This window comes from Wyeomyia smithii, chromosome 1 (assembly GCF_029784165.1).
Source record: "Wyeomyia smithii strain HCP4-BCI-WySm-NY-G18 chromosome 1, ASM2978416v1, whole genome shotgun sequence".
Taxonomy (NCBI): Eukaryota; Metazoa; Arthropoda; class Insecta; order Diptera; family Culicidae; genus Wyeomyia; species Wyeomyia smithii.
Genome location: NC_073694.1, coordinates 57983062 through 58006883, shown reverse-complemented (window position 1 = coordinate 58006883; position 23822 = coordinate 57983062). Strand labels below are relative to the sequence as shown.

The 23822-nt window shown below is 39.2% G+C and overlaps 1 protein-coding gene across 1 annotated transcript in view; it reads left to right on the top strand.

Moving 5' to 3' along the window:
- Window positions 1–23765, top strand: part of LOC129717111 (G1/S-specific cyclin-D2) — a 168986-nt gene extending 145221 nt beyond the window's left edge. Inside the window, 3 exon segments of the mRNA XM_055666957.1 lie at window positions 21640–21758; window positions 21760–21786; window positions 22855–23765. Of these exon segments, the coding sequence (XP_055522932.1) occupies window positions 21640–21758; window positions 21760–21786; window positions 22855–23046 (338 nt within the window). The 3' untranslated portion in view covers window positions 23047–23765.
- Window positions 23766–23822: the final 57 nt, after the last annotated feature.

The window sequence follows — 23822 nt, the reverse complement described above, 5'->3', positions numbered from 1 at the left end:
ACCACCAGAAGAAGATGATTTGAATGCTTCTATTTATCGGCGCGATATTTTTGTGTTCCACATCCGAGCGAGCGGTTTCTTCTTATTTCGCTGCCACCGAAATTCAGCTAGGATCTTCATCTCTCTTCGACTTCGACAACCTTCCGCGTGGCTCGTTTCGGACATACACATGTGTGGTGTCTCATCCCCGAGCACTTTAAAAGTGAAACCTGCGTCGCAGGTCCACCGCGCGCCTCCAGTTCCGAACAGCTTCGCACTTCAATCTACATAATTTATTTGGTGTTTCCTGTATTTTATCGCGGTGGGGCTATTTTCGAACATTTGCTGAATATTGATAGCAATGGATGATGTGCCATCAGGTCAGCCTTGAACGGGGACGTTTGTCAATGGATTCTCACCGTGTCGCTCTTTTGTCGCACTTAACCGCGGCTGATGACTTTATTTCGCTTTCAATCCTTGCCATCAATGATGGAGGGGACGACGTTTGTACAGGACAACAGGAGCAGCCGCGCAATCAGCCGTTTAGCTAATTAGCTTAATTAAAATTCCAACCAGTTGGGAATTCACTGCATTTGTTGTCGGCTCAGCTGTGAGCCCGGCGAGGATCAGATTGGGCGAAAAGAATGTCGCCTTTGATCGGTGCATAATATTGAAATTTTTATGGGCGACCTTTCCTTTCCGGTTTGAGTGGTCATTACGCTGCCCAAAGTTGATAATGGAGAAGTGTGTTTTTATTCTCGAAAGTCATTTAGACGGTGATGAACAAAACGTTTACATTTTTGGTGGTTCAGAATTTAAATCTTGCGATTCCCGATTCGAGTTAAATTTTATTACATTATTTGTTTATTTGAAATTTGAAGATTTTATTTCTATTTTTGTTTAAGTCGTATCGATGTTTAATTTGATACAAACTTATTGCAAATCTAAACTTAATCCCTTTCAACTGTAAACCCAAGTCAACATCCTATATAAACCTAATTTAATTCATTTTGAATCCCATCTAAGTACAATCCAAATTCAATTCAAATCCAAATTCAATCGGAATCCAATTCCAATGCAAAACTCATTTCAAGGTTTGAAATATTCACGGGAACCGATTTCCCGGAAAACGAAAATGAAAAACCTCATTTTCCGGGATCTCCCGGGATCCGGAAATGAAATGGAATTGTTTTGCGAATTAAAAATTTAAATTACGTTCATGTTTAAAAGGTAACAATCGTTTTAATTTTGTTATCAATTCGCTATTCAAGTTTACAAAAAAAAAATCGCGATCGGTTTTGTTGCAAATATTTCAGTTTTAGGGCAATTTAAATGCCTACGTAACTTCCGTGTAACGATGATTTCTATGTTGATATCGCGGCTACGACCCACAATCAATCACGCAAATTGCACTTACTTTGCGCTATTGAATTATTTATTTCAGATCGAATTGATTTACGGGTTTAAAATTTTTTATCATATTTTTCTACATTGATCATAGATAAAATTAACCGTATTAAGTGAATAACTTGACAATTCTATTATTAGGTTCCAACTCTAAATATAGCAACCATAAACCAAGACTTACGTCAATTTACGAGAGAGCTCGCATAGTAGTTGCTCGTCGCTTCCACGTTATGTTACACAAAACTTATTTGAGTCTCTGAAAAATGTTAGTGGCTGAGAGCACCAAAATTTACGAGAATGGCCAAAAACCTGTAATCTTTCATTTTTTTTCTAGTTTGAGCTCTAGGGCTGTGTTGATCAGTGTAATTGAAGCAAATAGTTGGATATCAGGCGTCGTATAATTTTTTTTTCCTGTATAGACTTCCTTAGTGCGACCAGAATCGTTGATCTATTGTGAGATATGCCCGGGTGTCTACTGTATCCCGCACTTTCATTATTAGCAATATCGCTATTGAGGAGTGGCATGCTTATTATTTTTTAATCGATGCTTGTGTGTAATGTGATGTTACCCTTTCCTTTTACACGCCTACTGTTCTACTATACCGAGCCTCGGTCCTCCTGCCAAATATCACCAGTTATAATTCCCTGGAGAAGTTTCGTCGTGCGTCTTTCTGGCCAGTTTTATTGATAAGGGGGATTTATTTTTGTTAAGAGGAAGTCACGCAAAGGTATTGTAGATTTCAACGTAAAGGAAGGGGATCCGGTAGGGAGCCTAAGAACAAACCCATGTTCAAGTCCTTTCTGACATCGAATGGCCTGGTTCTACTAAGATTCTACTAAAGCTACAGTCGCCATACAGTCTATCAACAAAGCCTGGTTGTTATTTCAAGCAAATATTGGCTTCATAAAATGGCCGCTTTAATGCTGCTATACAGTTCGATGACGTCAGTTTAGAAATATTGATTCCCGGAATCCCGGGAATCAATATTTTTATTCCCGGGATCGGGATCCGGGCATCCCAGTGAAGGGTATTTCCCGAGATTGCAAATCCCATTCCAAATCCAATCCAAGTTCAATCTATAACCAATCCAAATCTATTCCGATTCAAATCCAATAAAAATACAATATAAAACTAGTCCCAATCCAGTCCATATCCAATCCAGTTTCAAGTCCAATTCAATTCAATTTATATTCAATCCAAATCCAATATCAATTCAATTCAAATCAAAATAATATCTAATTGAAAATAATCCAAAACTAACCCATATTCAATCCGGATTCAATCCAAATCCAATCCGAAGTAATTCTAAATCCGATCTAAATCGAATCCAAATTTCTTTACAAATCTAATCCATATCGATTCAATGCTTATTCAAATCCAATATCAATTCAATCCAAATCGAAACCGATTCCGAATCCAATGCTGTATTAGCAATCGAATCCTATTCCAAATCCAATCGTAATCCAGTTCAAACCCTATCCAAATCCAATTTAAATCCCATCCAAATGCAATGCAAATTCGATTCCCAGAATCTAATACAAATCCAATTCCAATTTATATTTAACCCTTTCGACCGACCTCACATAATTGTGTCAAGCTCAATCCTCATCCAATTCTAATTCCATCTAAATCTAATTCAAATTTATACAAATAAAATCAAATAAAAATCCTATTCCAATCTATATTTAATGCAAATGTTGTACAAATCGAATCCTATTCCAAATCCAATCGTAATCCAGTTCATATCCAAATTCAATACGAATCCATACAAATTTAGTCATATTCATTCAAAATCCAATCCTAAGATAATCCAAAGTTCTTGTAAATCCAATCCGAATTCAATACAAATCCAATTTCAATCCCTTTTTTCCAAATCTAATATTCTGGTTTAATCCAAATCCAATTGTAATTCAATTCAAACCCAATTCGAATTTCATCCAAATTCGATTCAAATCCACTCCAAATCCATTTACCTTGTAGAAGACTGAACCACTGCGACTATTGTTTGATCTATTGTGGTATACACCAAATCCATACAAATTTAATTAAAATCTAATCCAAGTCTGATCCTAACGTCATTCAAGTTCCTTGCAGATCCAGACCCGAATCCAATACAAATCCCATTCCAATACTTATTTAATTCAAATCCTATTTCAGTTCAATCAAACTCCAATCGTAACCCAATTCATATCCAATTCCAATTCCATCCGTTTTCAATTTAAACCTAATCCAAATCTATACAAATTTAATCCAAATCCAATCCCAATATAATCCAAGTTCCTTGCAAATCTAATCAAGTACAAATCCCATTCCATTCCAAATTCAATCCGAATCCGAAACTTATTTTTTCATTCAAATCAATTTATTTCAGGTTATTACATAATGATATAACAATTTCGAACTTACCCTACTGAACTTAAAGTTCTTTTAAAGGGATTGCTCTAGCTTAAGACTAAGTGTTATTTGATATTACTGTTTTAGTTGGATGGTTTCATGATTATATCAGAGACCGTTAATGAAACATGAAATTTCTAGCATTGCCCTTGATGGGAATTTTCAATTGCCGCTTGAAGGCATGAATCGAGGAAGCTCCTTTCATGATATCTGGCAATCCATTATAGACTAAAGGTCCTACGTTCGAAAATCTTCTATAACTAGACAATCCCAATCGAAACAAGTTTCGAATCCAATTTTAATACAAATCGAATTCTATTTTAAATCCAATCGTAATCAAGTTCAAATCCAATTCAAATTCTATCCAAATCCGATTCAAATCCAATACAAATCTATAAAAATTTAGTTCAAATTCAACCAACATCCAATCAAAATCATATCCTAATGTAATCCAAGACCCTTGCAAATTCTATCCGAAACTAATACAAATCTCATTCGAATTCAAATTTAATCTAAATCCAATACTAGTTCAATCTAAGCGAAACCAATTCCGAATCCGATGCCAATACACATATTGCCAAATACACATATTGCCACACATTGCCAAATCATATTCCAAGTCCAATCTTAGTCCAGTTTAAATCCAGTTTCAACTCCATCCAAATCCATGCAAATTTATTTCAAATCCAATTCAAATCCCATCAAAATCCAACTCCAATGCAATCCAAGTTCCATGTAAATTTAATTCGAATTTAATACAAATCCAATTCCAATCTTTTTTTCCCAAATCCAATACTAGTTAAATTCAAATCCAATTGTAATCCAATTCAAATTCAATTCCTATTCCATACAATTTCGATTCAATTCAAATCTAAATCTCTACAAATATAATTCAAGTTTCATCCTAATGCAATCAAAGTTCCTTGCAAATCCTATCCGAATCCAATCCGAATACAAATCCCATTCCAATCCATATTTAATCCAACCCCAATTCAACTCGAAACGAATTCCAAATCCAATGTTAATACAAATCGAATCTTATTTTAAATCCAATCGTAATCCGATTCGGATCCTATTCAAACTCCATCCAAATAGTATTTAACCCTCTAGCGCCCAAGTTAATTTTTAGACGAGCTTCGGTAAAATCACTATGAATTTTATATACATTCCTTAAGTATTTATTGAAGCTTTTTAATGGTTTGACTGAAGCCCGTCCAAAGGCGGCACTGGGCACTAGAGGGTTAAATCCAATGCAAATTTGTACAAATTTAGTTCAAATCCAACCTAAATTCAATAAAAATTCTCTCCTAATATAATCCAAGTCTCTTGTAAATTTAATGCGCATCCCATACAAATTCAATTTCAATCCACGTTTATTCCAAATCCAATGCTAGTTCATTCCACATCCAACCGTAATCCAATTCACGGTGTTTCAAATACCGTTATTATAAAATAAAATACGCCATCAAAACTGTTTATGCCAGTTGGTTTGTATTGCTGTCCTGCACTTCTGGGCCAAATTTGAAAATCATCGTTGGACTAATTTTTGAGTTAAGTCCTTTTAAAGTTTTAGGGAGGATTTCTCCTACAAATATACTTAAAAAACCCTTCCAAAACGAACATTAATCATAGTAGGTATTGTTTTGCAGACAACATATGCCCATTGACGACCTTTCTGGAAGATTTGAGCTTTTTTAGGACCATTGGGAAAATTTCCGAGTCAAAAAACCTCGGATAAAATAGCCATTTGTCAATCTAAACAAATAAAACATCATTTGAACCTCAGTTCACACTGGAATTCAAAAACTAGACCAATGGAAACTTTATATCTTGATGGCTTAATACGAACAGTTATAAAAAATATACCTGTTCACGTTAGATGGTTTCTCGAAGATTTATTATAAGAATAATTATTCCTTTCCTTTTGAGGTATGAAGGATTTTTATCGCTCCCAAGTTATCGTGAAACAGGGTGCATATATCGTTAGTTGAATTAATGATTGGCACAATTCATTTTTTTAGCTTTTGGTTGCAAACGATGCCTCAAAGACCCGTTCCAAAATTTGCAAAAAATCAGTTGGTTGCCTCAAACCTCGAATATCATAGAAAAGATTAAAAAATGAGGTGTCAACTTATACAAATTGCTCATAATATGTACATAATAGACCAAAAAGGTTCAATTAAAATAAAAGGTCATGAAATATGAAGTATTCGTGGCAATGAATAAAGAAATTTTTCGACATTGATCTCATAAAACGTGAGTTTTACCTCTTTGTCTAGTTACATATACATTTCAATGTTGAAAGGATTTGTGTGCTACTTTAATGTACGTATATGCTCCATTCATCATGTCTAATAACTAAACATTAATGAAAAAAAAAAATTACACAACATGTTTTTCATTCGATTCTGCTCCTGTTTCTAAAACGAAGTTCGTGCATTGTTCGAAAAAACATAGCTATTTCCCAAATATATCCACGAATATACATAACAAATAATATTGATAGATTTACCACAGACGAACAGATATACCTCTTCGAAAAAAAAACCTTGAGAATCCTCGTCCTCGTTCGCAACGTTATACTTTATACTTCGTAAAAACGGATTGGACAAAGAAATCATTATTGAGTGACACGTCTGTTTATCTGTGGATTCACTATAGACCTTTTCAAGAACTGACAGGTGTCACCGAACCTGCTGATGTTGATGTTGCTTTTAGGTGCGCTACGTAGCTTTGAAATTCCAGTAAACTGAGGTGTCAAAAAATGTTTTTGGTTCAGGCCCCGGGTAAAATGGCAATTTTTGCATTTTACCCGGGGTTCTTTAATCCAAACAATTGTCTGATAGTCTTGATACAGCTCAAATGTTCGTCGTCGAGGGCATATGTTACCTGTAAAACCAGTCCTACTATGATTAATGTTCGTTTTGGAAGTGTTGTTTAAGTATATTTGTAGGAGAAATCCTCCCTAAAACTTTAGAAGGGCTTAACTCAAAAATTAGTCCAACGATGATTTTCAAATTTGGCCCAGAAGTGCAGGACAGCAATACAAACCAACTGGCATAAACAGTTTTGATGGCGTATTTTATTTTATAATAACGGTATTTGGAACACCGTGAATTCAAAGCTAATTCTGATTCCATCTACATCCAATTCCAATCCTTATTCATTCCAAATATAATACTAGCTCAATTCAAATCCAATCGTAATCCAAGTCATTTCCAATTTCAATTCCATCATATTTAATTCAAATCTAATCCAAATCTAAAGTTCAATTTAAATCCAATCCTAAGGTAATCCAAATTCCTTGTAAAACCAATCCAAAACCAATACTAATTCAATCCAAATCGAAACAAATCGAATCCTATTCCAAACTCAGTCGTAATCCAGTTAAAATCCAATTAAAGCTCCAGCTTAATCTATACAAATTTAGTTCAAATCCAATCAAATCCTATCAACATACGATGCTAATATAATCTAAGTTCCTTGTAAATCCAATACGAGTCGAATCCACATTCAATTCAAATCCAATAATAGTTCATTGTAAATTGGATCCAATTTCGAATCAAATCCTTATCTAAATCGGATTTCCAAAACCAATATAAATCTAATTAAAATCCAATCTAAATCCAATCCAAATTTTATCCAAATTTTTTACAAATTCCACCCATCCAATGAAATCCAATTGCTATTTAAATTATCTATGTATTATCCAAATCCAATGCCAGTTTAATCCGAATCAAATTCAGCTCCGAATGCAATCCTTACCCTAATTTAAGCCGAATTGAAATTTAATCTATGTTCAATTCAAAGATCATCCTTTTTCCAATCTGAAGTCAATCGAAATCCAGACCGAATCCGATTCAAATCCAATCCCAATTCAAATCATCTCAAATTTAATTGAATCTGAGTTTAGCTTGAAATATTTTAAATTTTTTTTTTTCGAATTTTTTTTTAATTTTTTTTTTCAATTACATAATAAATGCAACTATGTTCTCGTTTACGACCAGTAAGTGCTGGTCGATTTTTGCAACGTGATGAGCAAAGCTAAGAAATACGCTAAAACAAACCATTTTGACGATTTAGTGATTTTTCTTTTGGTCGCGTCATGAACTTTTTGTTGCGTGAATATGTCTGATTATGTGCCAAATAATCCTCATTTGCGGGGAGCGCTACTTTTCTAATTTCATTTAAAGAAAACGGCGGCTAAAGTGCATCGAGACTTGGAAAAAAGTTTTCGGAAATGCTGCTCTAAGTGGAACAATGTACTATGACTGGTTTCGTTGCTTTAAAGACGGCAATTTCGAAGTTGACGACTATGGAGGACTTGGACGGTGAGAATCCGTGCCAAATGCAGGAACAGCTTGCTTTGCTAAGCCATTTCCTAGCGATTGCATACTTTGAGAATAAATCTGAACAAGAAACATAGGTTCCTTATGATTTCAAACCAATGGACGTTGAGCATCGTTTTTTTCGCATTTGACTCCTCCAGTGGTAAAAAAGGAAGGATTTTCTTTAAAAATGGATTCATAACACCGACACAAAGAAGTCATAGGGATGCTTCTATGTCGTCGGCTCGGCCGAATATACATGCTTCAAAGATTATGCTGTGTATTTAGTGGAACCACATCGATGTTATTTATTATGAGCTATTGAAAGCGATCAAAACCACCGCTGGGGAACGGTTTTGACTTCAGTGAATGCGATTAGGCCGAAAATTGCGCGAAAAACAGCCAAAATACAAGCAGAAGCACGAAAAAGTGATTCTACTGCACGACAACGTTCGGCCTCATACTGTCAAACTCGTTGTAACTTATATAGCAACGCTCTAATTGGAAGTCCTACTTTTTCCACCATGTTTTCCGGATATTGCGCCGTCCGATTATCACTTGTTTGTTTTGATGGCTCATGGTGTGCAGTTTTGCTCATATGAACACATCTGAAAATGGCTTGATTCGTGATTAGCCTCCAAAGACTGGAACTTTTATCATTACGGTATTCGAGCTCTGCCAGAAAGATGGGACTAAGTTGAGCACCTAAATTCACAGGAATGGTTAAAAAGCTATAACACTAGTCGACAGAAAGGAAAACAGACATTACCCTAAAGCACGAACAAATTGCCCAAGTAATAGGTCGTCGGATTTGTCGCTTCTACGTTTATAAATTTACAACGTATAGAATAAACAGTGGGAGAATTTGGGACTAATGGAACATATCACAGTTTTGAGTACTCGATCTAAACTTTGAAAAAAAGTATTGACATCATGATTCTACAAGCCCCTTGTTTAAAAAATTATCGAAAAAGTAATCTAAAATATGGAATAACTTTGTAAGGAAAAGTCCTGGAGATGTGTGGTCTTCAACAAAAACGTTTGTTTTGTATGCTTTTTTTAGAACCACGTTCTCTTGTAAAATGTAACTAATCAAAGTTAAGTACAAAAACTAACTTTTAAACCACTTTTATATAAAATACTTTGTAACTCTGTACCTAATGAAAATAAGAATTTTGTTTGTTCAGCAAAGTTTTATATTATGAGCGGGGGCCTAGTGTGGTTGGTAACGTCTCCGCCAACCACGCTCGACGCCTGGGTTCGAATCCCACCGCCGACATAGGTGTCGATGGTTGTGAGGTGGCGTGATCCACTCACAACCAACCCAACTGGTCTAGATTCAATCCTAGCCGGCACCGGGAGATTTTCTGAGGCGAAAAATCTCTGGGATCACGCCTTCCATCGCATGAGAAAGTAAAGCCGTTGGCGCCGGTCCGTTAATAAACGGGTCGTGAGTTAGGGTCCTGGGTGTGGAGTCGCCTCCCTGGTCGTCGGTGATTGGCCACAACAGTGGCGGAACTAGACCGACGGAAAATAAGCGAGAATAAAAAAAAAAAAAAAAGTTTTATATTTTCGCACGTTCTAAAATTTTGCCAAATAAACCATTTTTCTATCTCTCAACAAAAGAAAGTTAGTATTTTTGATACATGAAAATCTCCTGTAACACATGCTGATCGATAGAAACAAATGGAACCTACAAGAGTTTATAGTACTTCAGCTTAACTTCAAGGGAAAGTATTGACATCATGATTCGACTTGCCCCTTTTTAACCTATACGTTCTTGAAGTTATCGAATAAATAAGCCTAAAAATGCTATAACTTTGTAAGGAAAAGGCCTGGAAATGATGGTCTTTGGCAAAAAAGTGTGTTTTGTGTGCCCTAAAAATTTCTCCAAACAACACTTTCATGTAAAATGCAACTAACAAAAGTTAGGTACAAACAAATAAATTTTAAGTAAGTTCCATATACATGTACTTTAAAATTTTGTACCCAACTAATTTTGTACCCCATGAAGATAGGATTTTCATTTGTTCAACAAATTTTCGTATTTTGAAATCTTCTACAACTTTCCTGAATCAACCATTCTTCTGTCTCTGAACACATAAATTGCTTTTTTTTAATATTATTATAGTAAACTTTTCATATTTTTCGACAATTTGCGATTATGTGGGTCATTTATATAAACAATTGTTCCGAAGGCACTATAACGCTAGGATGAAGGTGAAAGGCGCTATGGAATTAAGTTCAACTTTTTGCCTTACTTGGACTACTGTGCACCGGTCGAATAAATTGTTATTCTACAAACTCTGCCCAACATATTATGCCTTTCATCCTTTGAAAATGCACTTCAGTTTAAGTTTCATCCCAACTAAAAGGTTAAGAATGAATCACTTCTCCGCAGCGCCGAATGTCTAGCAGCTGCTGCAACGCCGGTGGCGGTGGCGGCAAGTTGCAACACCCGAGCCCGGTTCGTCGTCGTTTTATGTCCCCAAATCTGTTACACTTGACCGCAAAAAGGGCGTCTAGCCGTCATTATATTACTGCACGCCGTGTGCGATTTTTATTTATTTTTTAAACCAACATAAATAAACATTTTTATTCAATGTCCTGATGTGGCTGCGCAGGCCGCCAACGCCACTGTCGCCCCCGAAGCCGAGAGGTGGATTCGTTCCTCGCCTTCTGCGTGTTCTCCTTTGGGCTCGTTCCTTCGGGAGCGACGGCGACGACGACGAAAGAACGGCGCATATGATTTTGTGGGTTTTAACACCGCGCGCGGAAATGTTTCTCACGCTTTGAGATTTGCCCGTAAGGGCACCATACCATAACCGCGAATCACACACACGCACGCACGGATGAGGATATACATACGTACACCGGCCGCCGTCGTCGCAGGTCGTAAAATCGAGCGCACATACTTTTGATGGGCAAGCGACAATACGCTTAAGTTTCCCGTTCTGTTCATTTTCTTTGGGGGGAAAACACACATTGCTAAAGTATGAGCTGCGTTCAATCAAACGCTTAAGGATCAAGTGCCGGCAAGAGAAAAGAAAGAAAAAAATACCACAACACGGTCGTTTCCCGTTCGTCCACCATACCCCCCCCCCCCCCGTAGACTCTGAAACCGAGTTAACAACAGCCATTCATGCCGCCGCAATTTCCTCGATCGGCAAACGCGGGGACCTCTCTTAGTTGGTAGTTGCTCATTTTCCGCATTTGTGTCTGCGCATTCGTCGTTTTGGTGGTCGTTTCGCATTTTTGTTTTCGGGCAGCACATTCCTTCCTCCCTTGCCTACTCTTACTATATCCATGGGCCCACGGAGGAGTCCCTATCTTCGTCGTCGCTTTGTAGTTACGCTCCTTTGCACGCTCTCGATGCGTTGTGATTTAAAAGGCTCCTCCGCGCGTTCAAATGCTCACATTTTGAATCATTATTTCTTTTGCTCCCTTTTTTACCCTTCTCCTATCCTACGGCTTGTTCGCGGAATTCCTTCTGGTCGCCCCGGTCGATCCGTGTACTGTGACCGGCTGATGGCAAAAGATGCGAAAGGATAACCCTGCTGCTGCACAGTGTTTATGTGTGTGCGCACAGGCACGGGCAAATCCATCGACCACAGGAATATGATTTACTGCTAATAAATGGCCGCAAGGGGTCAGTACGAGCAAACCGATTGACCACCAAACGAGCCGCTGTAGTCGTCGTCGTCGCCGCCGCGCAGCCCCCGATTCCGACGCTGCTGCTGCAGTCGTGTGACCCCTCAGGACCGACCTTTCGCCACTGTCTGAGAAGCGAGTGCGGAATTTAAGGTTCGTTTCCAATCGAGCAGCGCACGAGTTCGTAAATGGAAACACCGAAGCGGGTAATTGATGCCATCCGATCAGGTCTGAAACTGATTAGTAGTCATCGGACGCAGGCCAACTAAAGCGACAGATCTGTAATTGATAAGTTGAACGTAGGTTGTTTTTTTTTTGTTTTGTTTTCGTAGTTTTGCTGGTGGTGTCTTTATGCTTGTAAACCAATGACTTTGCCATATCGGACAGTGCACGCAGCATTGCACCGATTGTTGTCAGCAGTTCCTGTTTTGCCAAGCCGGTTCATTTCGAAGGACTCTACGGAGTGTGGGAAATTGTTATCTGCTTCGAGCTGGTAGCGATTTTGATAAGCAAACAGGTGCTCAACATAATCAAATTTTCATCAACAAAAATTGATAGATCTAATTCTTCGTACAAGTCGAGAGCCAAAAACTGATTATGAAGTTCAACCAAACATCAGGAAAGTATTCTCCTTTAAGGTTAATAAATGAAGAAATTTCGCTAATGACAAGTTACGATGACTAAAACTGAAATGTGTTTTAAATTTTAAACATTGAAGTCAACCTCGGAAATCCCAAAAAGTAGCAACATTGTTGCACCAAGTGGAGGCTGATGGTAATTTGAAATCGACTAATTAGCAAAGTGGTCTGGCAGCCACGGCCACAGAAAATCAGGTTTTTACCGCAATGGCGGAGCCAAGTGTGTTCCCATCAATTGCCAAACGCTGTTTCGTTTTCTTCACATCACGCACGTAATTAAGAGTGTAAATTATTCCAACTACCATACCAAAAAACACACTCTCATCCCTTTTAAAGGTCGTGCCATCAACCTGCCGCGGGTTGTGATGTTCTGTTCGAGTAGAACTGAGCCTGAAATTGTGTCAACAATAATTAATCACCGTGTATTGTAAGTGCGGCGGGTGAGTCTGCATTCATCGTCCTTTGGTAGAGCGAATTCCTCGGACGCTTCCTGCAAGTCCATATTGCTGTTCTTGGTGAAAAAACGGACCTGAGAGAGCCGCGCAATTAAAAATACAGCTGCGTGCATTTGCACTGGTGCGGCTCCTTCGCGGTCCCGATTTAGAAGTTGGTCATATTAATTTTTGTTTGGTGATAATAATCTCCACTTTACTGACAATGGATGGCGATGGAGACAAGTACTGTGCGGCACTCCATGCTGGGAATATTCGCATAATTTCTGTAGACTTGCACCGGGCAGCGTACCTTTTCTTAACACGACAAATCGGGCCCTTCTCGAGGAACTTCATTAGTCCTGACGAGAGCAAAAAACGCTCGAAACACACGCGAATCGTTTTAAATGTAAATACATTCCTCATCGGTGGTCGTCATTCAAGTCCGTTCAATGTCTGGGGCGGAGAATTGCACATCGTCAATGATAGCAAGTTTTCGTTTTGGGGAACCAGATTGCAGTTTCCGTATCAGGTTTCGAAGGAAAAACAGGAAATCAGTTCGTCATTTCTGTGGAGCAAAAATTCCTCTGTCTGCTTCGAGAGAGCGATTCGTGAACATTGGAAACGAACCTTATTCCTAGTGATCGGTCGGCGCCGCAAGCGCCATAGAAAATGGCAATATGACAGCTCACTTGTCAAAGGCCAATTAAGACATTAATTCTGCACGAATTGGAAAACATAAATTACCAAAATGGCGACAAAATTATCACAGCACCAGTCACGAACGGACGGCTGGAATGGAGCAATGAAAATCATTAACCATCGAAACGCATCGGCAATCGAATCGAACCCCCGATGGAAACGGGGAGTGGAAGGGGGTTGTGAAGCAACACTGGATGGCGTCAATAAATTTTACCCATCGCTTGGGCCGGCCAGCCGAAGAGCAGAAATCCCAGCTTTCCGGGTGGGATCCTCCTCTAAGTTTTCGAACCGATCGCGCCTCAGATCCACGAAGATCGATAACAGAACGAAATCGGGTAATAATAATAAAGCTCCAAAAATGGATTTTTGGCGTTTTTCGGCCGTCCATCGGCCGGCGGGATCCTTTCGGCCGCCTGAACACACACCGGCGCACCGCTTGCTGCACCCAAAAGGTCGAAATCCTCCCGGTCCTGGAATCAGTACGAGTGTGCAGTCCTCCGTGTTCGGTTCGATGGATGTGGCGGCGTTTCACGAAACCCTGAAGCTATCCCGCGTCCTGCTGCCTACCACCAAACGGAGCAGAAAGCAGTTGAGCAGCGGCGACCAAGGAGAAGACAGGAGCGTTCGCCCTTTCGCAATCCATTCAAACATTTATCAACATCTCTTTGGAGTTGCCCGCGAAAAATTTAATAGCATCGTCGTTTCGTCGAGGATGGGGTGACCGAGACGGCCTCACGTGGGTGCGACCAGTTGCGTTTATGGGCTGGAGAACCACCCTACCACACGCTGCTGCTGTTCTCAGGGCTAGCGGATAAGACGTTAACGATGATTAAAGGTGGAATTTCGGGAACACCATGATAACCTGATCTGGGCCTGCTTGAACGTCTGGTAGGTCTTGTGGGAAAAATTACTCCTCCCTCGGGGATCCTGGCCCAGCGCGTTTGTTTAAAGGGGCTTTCGTATCAATTTACCCAGTCGCCCCAATCAAGTTTAAGTAAAATTTTGTGAGTTTGGTGACATCAGCAATGCAAGCAACTTTTACATACTGAAGACTCAAAAAAATTAGACATCTTTTTGGAAAGGGCTTTAGTTTTTAAGAATTGTTTGTTCATTACTGTGAGATCCCAAAATTTTTTTATAAAATAAACTTTTTTTTTCAAAAGTTTTTGCACTGAAACAAAATTGAGGTTAAATTTTTTTCATACTTAACGGTACCATATCCCTATAGTCTTCTCTACCAATTGGCCGACATAGTTATCGATAGAAACAACAGTGGGGAATTTTGTCTACAGTATGAGAAAAATATGAACTTGAAATAGAAACATTTACTTGCACATTTTTCTTGTCACAATCATTCTCTTAGACATCATTTTTCACCTAGTAGGTATCATCCGGCCGACGGAAAAACCAATACTTGAGCGTTTATAGCTTCCTAGAAACCGGAAGCCGCCTTTTTTTCTTTTTTTCTATTCTCGCTTATTTTTCGTCGGTTTAGTTCTGCCACTGTTGTTAAAGCGACAAGTGGGCGGGGTCACTCACATGGTATTATGAAGGAAAGTTAAAAAAAGGTTAGGCTGCGCTGCGCGCTGTTTTTTTAGGTTTAAAGACAAACGTTGCGCGCGAAGTGCATTAGTCCGTCAACTGTTCGACCGTCAACAATCTCGCCATAAAGATGGCATCGAGGACACAAGCGGTCCACGGACAAGCGGCAGCTAAAGCCGTTACGAAAAACACAAGCTCAAAGTGGTTTGTTTCGTTCCTCCTGCCAGGTACAGGATACAATTGACTTTTTTCAAGGCCACAAACACGTTCTTGAAGCAATGCTGAATTTTATGTAATTTTATGAAATATGTAAAAAAATGCCATTGGTGTGGTGTGTCACAATATAATATTGTCTCAAACACAGTACACTGGGGTCTTTTTTTACGCGTCTGATTTTACCGCGTTTAAAAGATTAGATTAGATTTACTTATATTAAACTTATTTAATACCGCGTACAAATAAGCTTCCAAATCGCGTAGAAATAAACCGCGTTATTGAAACAATATCGCGTTTGAAAAACGCTAAAAAATAACCAGCGTAAAAAAGACTCCAGTGTATAAACATAAAGACGAAGAAATGATGGAGATATTAAAACCTTTTTGATCGTTGCTTTTGCCGTCTGCGGTCAGAAAATGAACACTAAGAAGAAAAGTGAGATTTTAAAGTTTTTATCACTATTAGCAACGTTCTAGCGAATTGAATGAATTTGATGTACTAAAAAACAAGCCGCCGTTCGCTACGGAGTGCTGTAAACAAATGAGCATATGTGTTGCAGCAAAAATCATATAAACATAAAATCGTCGCCTGCTGCGCTGCGGCAAGTCAGCTCGCTATTGGTCGCTCCGGTTTTCAATAAATCATCTTTTTCCTAACGATGAAGACTAGCTTTTGTATGTGACTAACGACAGATATACTTCTGGTGGGCGTGTCGTTGTGCACTCGAGCGAACAAAGCAACAGCACCAACGAGCAAATGTGTTACAAAATCAAATCGTTTGTATACTTTAGGGGGAAGTGCTTGGATTGCATCATTGTGGACAGGCGATTGGTTGAACTATAATCGAATTTAACCTCTTTACTATGAAAAAATGTTTCAAAAATTTGTTCTCTAGAAATTTCACAAACAATTTCCCATTTTTTTTTGTCATTTTTCATTTGGCTGAAACTTTGCACAGATGTTCTCATGGGTTTAAGGGTTTCATTTTATGCTATTAGTATTTTTTTGAGTTACGACTAAGGCCGCCATTTTATTTTTATTTTAAGCAGGGGCGACGCGTGGCTTTTGAATCTGCCTGTTCAACTACAAATTCTGAAAATCGCAATTTAAGGAAGTAATCACAATCATGTCCGCGTAATCACGCAAGTCATTCTTGTCGCTACTATTTGAAAGTGAAACTGATAACCAATAAAATATTGATATAAATTTGCGTCTGAAATATATTTTTTGCCTGGCGTCCGCGTGTGCAATGCACGGGTTGCACCTATGGACGAGTCGCCCCTGATTTTAAGTCACCCTCCCCTACAAATTCTTGAAAATTTGAAAGGAAAAAAGAAATTCAAGCTGTTAAGTTAATACATTTTTTTTCATTATTTCTTCGACAGCGTATATGCCTAATTTAACAACAATCAAGTCCAGTGACAACGAGAGTGACGTCAAAGGGCAAGCGATATGAATAAAAATAATAATAATAAAATATCATTTTCCAACAATTCTTTGAGTGCAGGTTACAAATGTCGTAACTTGCATACAAACTTTTATTAAAGATTTTCCTTGTTTTTCGTCTCGGTATTTTTTATTTTTCGGAAGAAAATCAAGAAAACATCACAAAAAAATAAGTTAAATATCTTTAAAAACATTCCAGAAATCTGATGTTGTTAGCTGAACGTTGATAGTTGTTTGAACTTGGAGAAATAAAAAAAGGTGAAATTTTTCAAGAAAAATAAAGATTTTTCTGATCTGTGTATATTTTTTGAAGAACAAAATTACTATCTACAACTTTACCTAAGACAATAGGCTGTAGAAATATTTTCATTTAATTTTACTTAATATTTAAAAAAAAAATACTCTGTAATAAAGCTTGTGAAAAATATTCTTTTTCACTCCTTTTTTATATCTTCAAGTTTGAGCAAATGATCGATGTGCAATTTTCCTATTCCCGAAAGAAGGCCGAATACACTCAGCCGAAACGTAGGACATTAGACAAACTTCTGTTTCAATTTTACAAAAAAGACTGCATGCCAAAATACCAAAAAATCCAAAATCACAACAGCTTAAATAGATCTAAACGAAAAAAGTTCACGATTTCTAGCTTTCGTGCCACTGTGCCGCTAATGGAAAGATGTTTGAGTCAAAAGCAGACTCTTATATAGCCCCCCAAGTGCTTGCCGACAATGATAGCAACCGCTAAGATGTGACCGTCTGTCGCACCGTCCGCTGGTAAAATGACGTTTGAGCCGAAGCACGCTCTTATATAATCCAAAAAATTCGGTTAATTAGGTATAACATTCGGCGACCGTCCTAGGGAAAGCATTAATGCATCGTTTGCATACATGTTTTGACTGGTCGAAGTCTGTGCTTAAACTAGCCATTTTATTGTTGAAAGAAGTGGTTAGAAGCCCTAAGGCCTTAAGAAATTCTGTGGTTAGGTTTTAGTTTTAAAGTAAACGATTGCAAGTTTGAGCCGAAGACCTAGAAATACAAATGTATCGTTCAAATACGTGCTTGTTTTTTAAATTAATTTTCCAAGTTTGCCAGAAAAAGTTCACATACAAAAAGTGAAGGTGGACTCCCCATGAGCGTTCGCTACGTTTGTACACAATTTTTCCCGAATTACAGTTTGTTTATCATTTGTTTTAGAAGAAATGGGATAATTGATATCTTTTTTTTTTCAAGAAACCCGCGAAAAAAAAGACTTTTTTGAGTTGCTAATATAACGAAGAAAATCTTCCCGAAATGTTTGAACCTCGTTTGATTATGATAGTGGTAAATCTAGAGACCAAAATGAATAATTTAAATTTTTAGTATTTACACCAAAAACTGTGATTTTTTTTTTCAAAAACTGATATATGGGGGCTTATTACGGGAGTCACTTCACGGTGAGATGACAACCGTAATTGGCACGGTGAAAATGATTCCCATTTGATTTGCACGCGTCTTTTTCACCGTGAGATTTTTTCACTTCGTTCTCACCGTGAGATGACATCTGTAATAAGCCCCGTGATAAACGTGATTGAAATGAGGTCGATATCTTGTACCGTTCTTGAGTAATGGAGGGAAGCAATCCGTGTAAAAAAGACCGTGCAAAAAGAGAATCCAGTGTATATTTTACCCATTTTACTGTTTTAAATAGTTTTCTAGATTCGGCTCAAAAGGTTTTTAGGTGATAAAATTATAACCCTCTTCGACCGAACCCACACAATTGTGTAGGTAAAAAATGATGGGAAATAAAACCTTAATCAAAATCTCGTCCCAGGTCTTGAAAATGAGCTTCTTTTGATCACTTTATTGTTGATATTCACAAACGATTAAACGCACTTTAAAAACATTTAAGCTTTTCGTCTACGGAGAATTTGCTCGAACGTTGATACCGAGATGTTGCAATCGACTAAATCTGCTACGACGTTGATGCTAGCTAACATAGAACGGATGCAATCGTGTTGCCCAGATGACGCAGTGCGATGCGGTAGCGAAAGGAAGATTCTTCGCCCTAATAGCCTTTCCGTAGCATACAGATCGGGGCATCGGATTCACCAGAAAGAATTTCAAACACAAACACAGCCCGTGGATCAAAACCATCTTAACTGCAGTATTTCCATACCTTAAAGCTGCTAGTCTCAAGAACAGAGGGAATAGTATAAGCAAGTGGCACAGTGGATCATTAAACTCCGAGGTTACCACGGAAATAAAACCAATCACCCAACATTAACACAGTATCCAACTAACTGTCAAAAGATTATTGGAGCACCACTGGAGAAAAAGGTCGTCTAGTCGCTGGAGTTCGAGACAGTCTATAGTGTTTCGTATTATCTTGAACAACTTAACACCGTCTCCAAAAAAACACTTTTGCGATTGTCTGGCAATATAAGAGATATGTCATTTATATTCAATGCAAAGAGCAGTGGTCCTAAATTACTGCCTTGAGCAACGCCTGAAAAATTTGAAATATGATCAGAATGCTCTGATCCAATCTTTACGCAGAGTGCGCGATTTGCCGTTGTACGAGAGCAGGAGCTATTCCAAGTTTCTCCATTTGAGCGAGCAGGATTCCATGGTCGACCCTGTCAAATGCACCGTTCTAATCAGTGTTAACAGCATCGATTTGGGAGCCTCCGGTCATATTTTGTAGACATGTTGCAGTGAATTGTACGTGGTTGGTAGCAGTAGAACGTTTTGGAGGATCGATAGAGATGTAATACTTGCAGTTAGTGAAAAGTGCATCATAATACTTTTAAGCAAGCTCAGAGAGAAGTGATGCCTCTGTAATTCTGCACCTTTGTCACCGTTTTTGTGCACAGCGGACATAATCGATAATTTCCTTGCTAGTAGGGAAAACACATCGTCGGAGCGACAAATTAAATAGCTAGCTTAGTGGGTGTATGAACACAGCTTTACAATTCTTCAGGAAGCAAGAAGGAATACCATCAGGGCCAGGGGCGAAAGTAGAATACCTCGATGAGCTTTTCTCGAAAGATAAAAAACTTTTGTTGTCAATGCTCTCAGTGACTCGAAACCTTGTCTGGCAACTTAATGTCCGCGAAAACATTTTACAAAGATTGACAAGCACACTGAACGGTTGTCCAGTATAGATTAGTTTAAAAGAGCATCGAGGATTCGGGGATCAGTTGAGCTCATACGGAAGAAAATATCATGGTCTGGGGATGCTTCTTCTGTTACGAGATTGGTCCAATTTGCTGGATAATGTCGACAATAGACCAGTACATTTACGCTAAGATCCTGGAAACTGCTTGACTACCACACGCAAGATAACTAAACTGATTATATGCCGTTACTTGATCCCAATCCAATAGAGAACCTATGATAGATAGTTAAAAAGTTCGTGAATCGGTTGAAATCGGGGAGAACAAAGTGGAACAGTGGGACAAAAAGTCACAAATTATTAAAAACACAGAGGAATGGACTTTTAACGGACACTTCAAGCTGCTATTTGATTTATATTTTAGGGTGAAAATTCCAATCTCAATATTCCAGTTGCTGTTTGTTTGATCCTGAGACGGATTCTCATTAGTCGTACATATTCATGAAAGACAACATCGCAGCAGAAGTAGCAGCATTGGGGTGAGATCATCACCGTAAAGTTCAACAGCCTTAGCTTCCAAGTCATGTTGCGGCAGGAATAACTCGGGGTGTAAAAACGTTAGTGAGCGGTCACCGAAATAAAAAGCGCTCAGGATGAATGATTGAGGACCAGATGTTTGTGATTTAGATAGTGGCGAACGATGCTGCGGCGTGCCATCTCTGTTTTTTTTTCTTCGCTCAGCGATAATTTGGCACCAGGGGACCAACTCGATGGGACTTCCTAATTTATCTCACTTAGCCCAGTGTACAGTATTTCAGGCGAGAGATAAGCGAGCGAGTTTAGATCGTCTGTCTGCGATTGTGCCCGCAGCTCGAATGCCACGAAGGTTACAAAGTGATCTTCTTTTTTTCGGGGATCGTGAAATTTCGAGAAAATCTTCAAATTCCGGCAGTAATTCACTGATGAATCAGTACAGGATACTGAAGAAGCGCGTGTGTCTAGATGCGTGAAACCCTTTCGAAATGACTGACAGACGAACGGTTGTCAAGTGAGCAAAAACTGCATATATTGTAAATTTGATGCAAATTTATTGCCTTTTGATTCCGCCGCATTCCCGCGCTTGCCGCTGCCGCCCACTAGTCGCAGGCGGGGGTCGTTTTTTTTTTCGCTCGTTTCCTTGCAAAGGCTATCATCTGTGCACAAGAACAAACCAGCCGTACGGGGAAGTAGCTTTGAGCTCACCCTGTCGGGCCGACGTCCGGTCCTCTTGAAAGAAACCCAGCCAAACTCACTCCTTCCCGTCCGTTCCGAGCCGACGATAATGCACCGAAATTGCATTTCTGCGCCTTTCTTTGTTTGGCGTTGCGTCTCGCGTTGGAACGCGCGAGAACATATATGGTTACCAGAGGGAGGGTGTCATTACGACATCCGCTCCAGTAATTTAGATTTCATTCATTATTTCTCGCCCAACACGGATTTTTGTTTTTGTTTCCATCATCATCTCCACATCGGGCGGAGGCTGCGTTATGATTCAGCTACAAAAATTCCTTCCACCGAGTGGCGAACAGCCGCCGCACATCCGGAAAGACCGGATATAAAACTCTTCCTACAACAGCAGCTACTACATGAACGTTTACTACTGGTGCAGTTGTAGTAAAAATTCTCCCGCGGAACGTTACGATTCGTTGCCAATCATTTGCTTGTCGTTTCCTTTCGTATAGTTCCTCGAATACCCCCGAAAACAAAAAGTCCCCAATTAGTATTGCGCGACATGTGACTAATCTCTTCCTGTCTTTCTTTTTTTTTGCAGAACATTACTTTTCCAATTACACAGCCAGCACGGTGGCGGCCTCCAGTATTGCGACCTCGCTGAGCGGACTCAAATGGGACCTGCGCAGCGGCAAGTCAATCACCTATCTAGTGAACAGGTTTTACCGACCTGACCGGAGTCGAACAGGTAAGCGTAATGTTAATGTCGGTCGACATAAAATATATAAAATGGCAAAAATAAACTTAAACAAAACTTAACCAGATTAAATGTGAGTAAATAATAATATAAATGACATAAAATCTGCTAAAATTGAATAAAATATGGGTGCCGTTACGGTAACTATTCGTTATTTGTATCCTGAGATAATAAGAAAGCTTCCATAAATCACATCCTTTGATCGTAATAAATCAGCAAACTTTTAATCATTACTGAGAAATACTTTATGCTCATTAATAGTGCTGATAAAGCAACGTCGTTTGATAATTGAAGAAACCCAATTGTGCTCTTGGTCCTTCACTCATTTAGTAGAGCACTATTTCACACACAGCTGAAGCTTCCCGCTGATTTATGACAGCGCTAGCTCGCCGCATGTGTTGGCCACCTGTTGGTGGCCTTGTGAAAATTCAGATTTATTTTTAACGCACAGAACTCTCGGATGATGACGTTTGCTCTGCTGCAGGAAAAAACAGAAAAAAAGTAACCCAACTAGAAACCGAGACCCCCTTGGCTGCGTGCTACGCTGCGCTCGGCACAGGAAGAAGCCCTATAAAAGTCTCAGACGGATTGTTTCTTGTTTCTTTCGACGGTTTTTCAATGTTGTCTTCCTTTTCTTCATTCGGTGCGATATCCGCAGGATTCAATAAATCCGCGCGCGACTGACAATTTTATGAATGAAAACGCGACCCACTCGGCTCTGGTAAACTGGTAACTGAAACAGATGATTCTGGGGTTCGTCTTAAGCGAACGTCAAAGTTTTTTGCTTGTTTTATTCGCTACCAGGCACCGGTTTGTGTGCAAATTGCGGGAATTCTCACATGTTGCCTCGGACGACGATTTTTTTTTCGATCTCTCAATGGTACGCCACATGTGCGAAAGAATCACAAATGCTATGGGAAGCTGTCGCCTGTCTGGCAGACAGGAAAATCCCATGTCAGTTGATTGATATTCATTGCAAATTTTAAGTAGAAATAAAAAACAGCGAACAACTTGTTGCCGAGTAAGACTATATGACTTTCTCTTTTTATTTTCTTACAGGAGTTCATCTGTGAATGCATGGACAAAATGGAGGCTCTGTTCCAGGAGCAGATGCGCCGGTTGCCGGAATCGCTCCACATTGCATCGGCGACGGCAACCTTCGTGTCTCAGCAGCAGCACCTGCAGCAGCCCTGCATTAATCCCAAAAACAGTTCCACCACACCGACAGATGTGCAGGACATCGATTTCTAATCAATTGCAAGGTAGGGTACACGAATTCTACGAAGTAATTGGGCAGGATGGAACCCTGACGGATCACCCGTAACTGCATCAAGTCAAACGCGGGCAGCAGCAGTAGCAAAACGCCACTCTAGCAAAGAGGAATAATGCTGAAACATAATTTTGGTGCTATGTTACATCCTGTATTAAATTTAAGTTACACTCGGAATGTGACCTGCAGGCGGCGGGTCTGCGGCAGCAAGCGCAAGTTGGTTTGGGAGGAAGTGGTTAATTCTGCTGCTGCTACTGCTACCAAAATATCTATACATTTACCTGCTGTACAATGAAAAACACTAGAGAGAAAAAGAATGGAAAAGAGAAGAGGCGACAGTTTCGATTAAAGAAAGCTGTCGGAAAAAAGGTTCCTGTCGGCCTCCGCTTAGCGAGAGTGCATATACACGTAGGATAAGCCGCCCAAGCGAATTCCTTCGGCTGGACAAGACAACTATTACATTATTGATTAACAAAAAACCCAAAATTACTTATACCAAGCCCAGCTTGTAACTCGATTTCACAAACAAATCAGCTTAACTTTATGTGACAAGAACTACAATTACTCCGTAGACAATTTGGTAGTTTATAGGCATTCAAAGAGGAGAAAAATGAGAGAGAAGAGAGAGAGCGGAAAAGCTTTATTAATCAAAAGCGTCAAGTCGAAGTAAGACAAATGTTGTAGCTATATATATATACACATAAACACACATAAAAACCTTGTCAAATTAGTAGTTTTGGTAAGAGCACAAAAATGC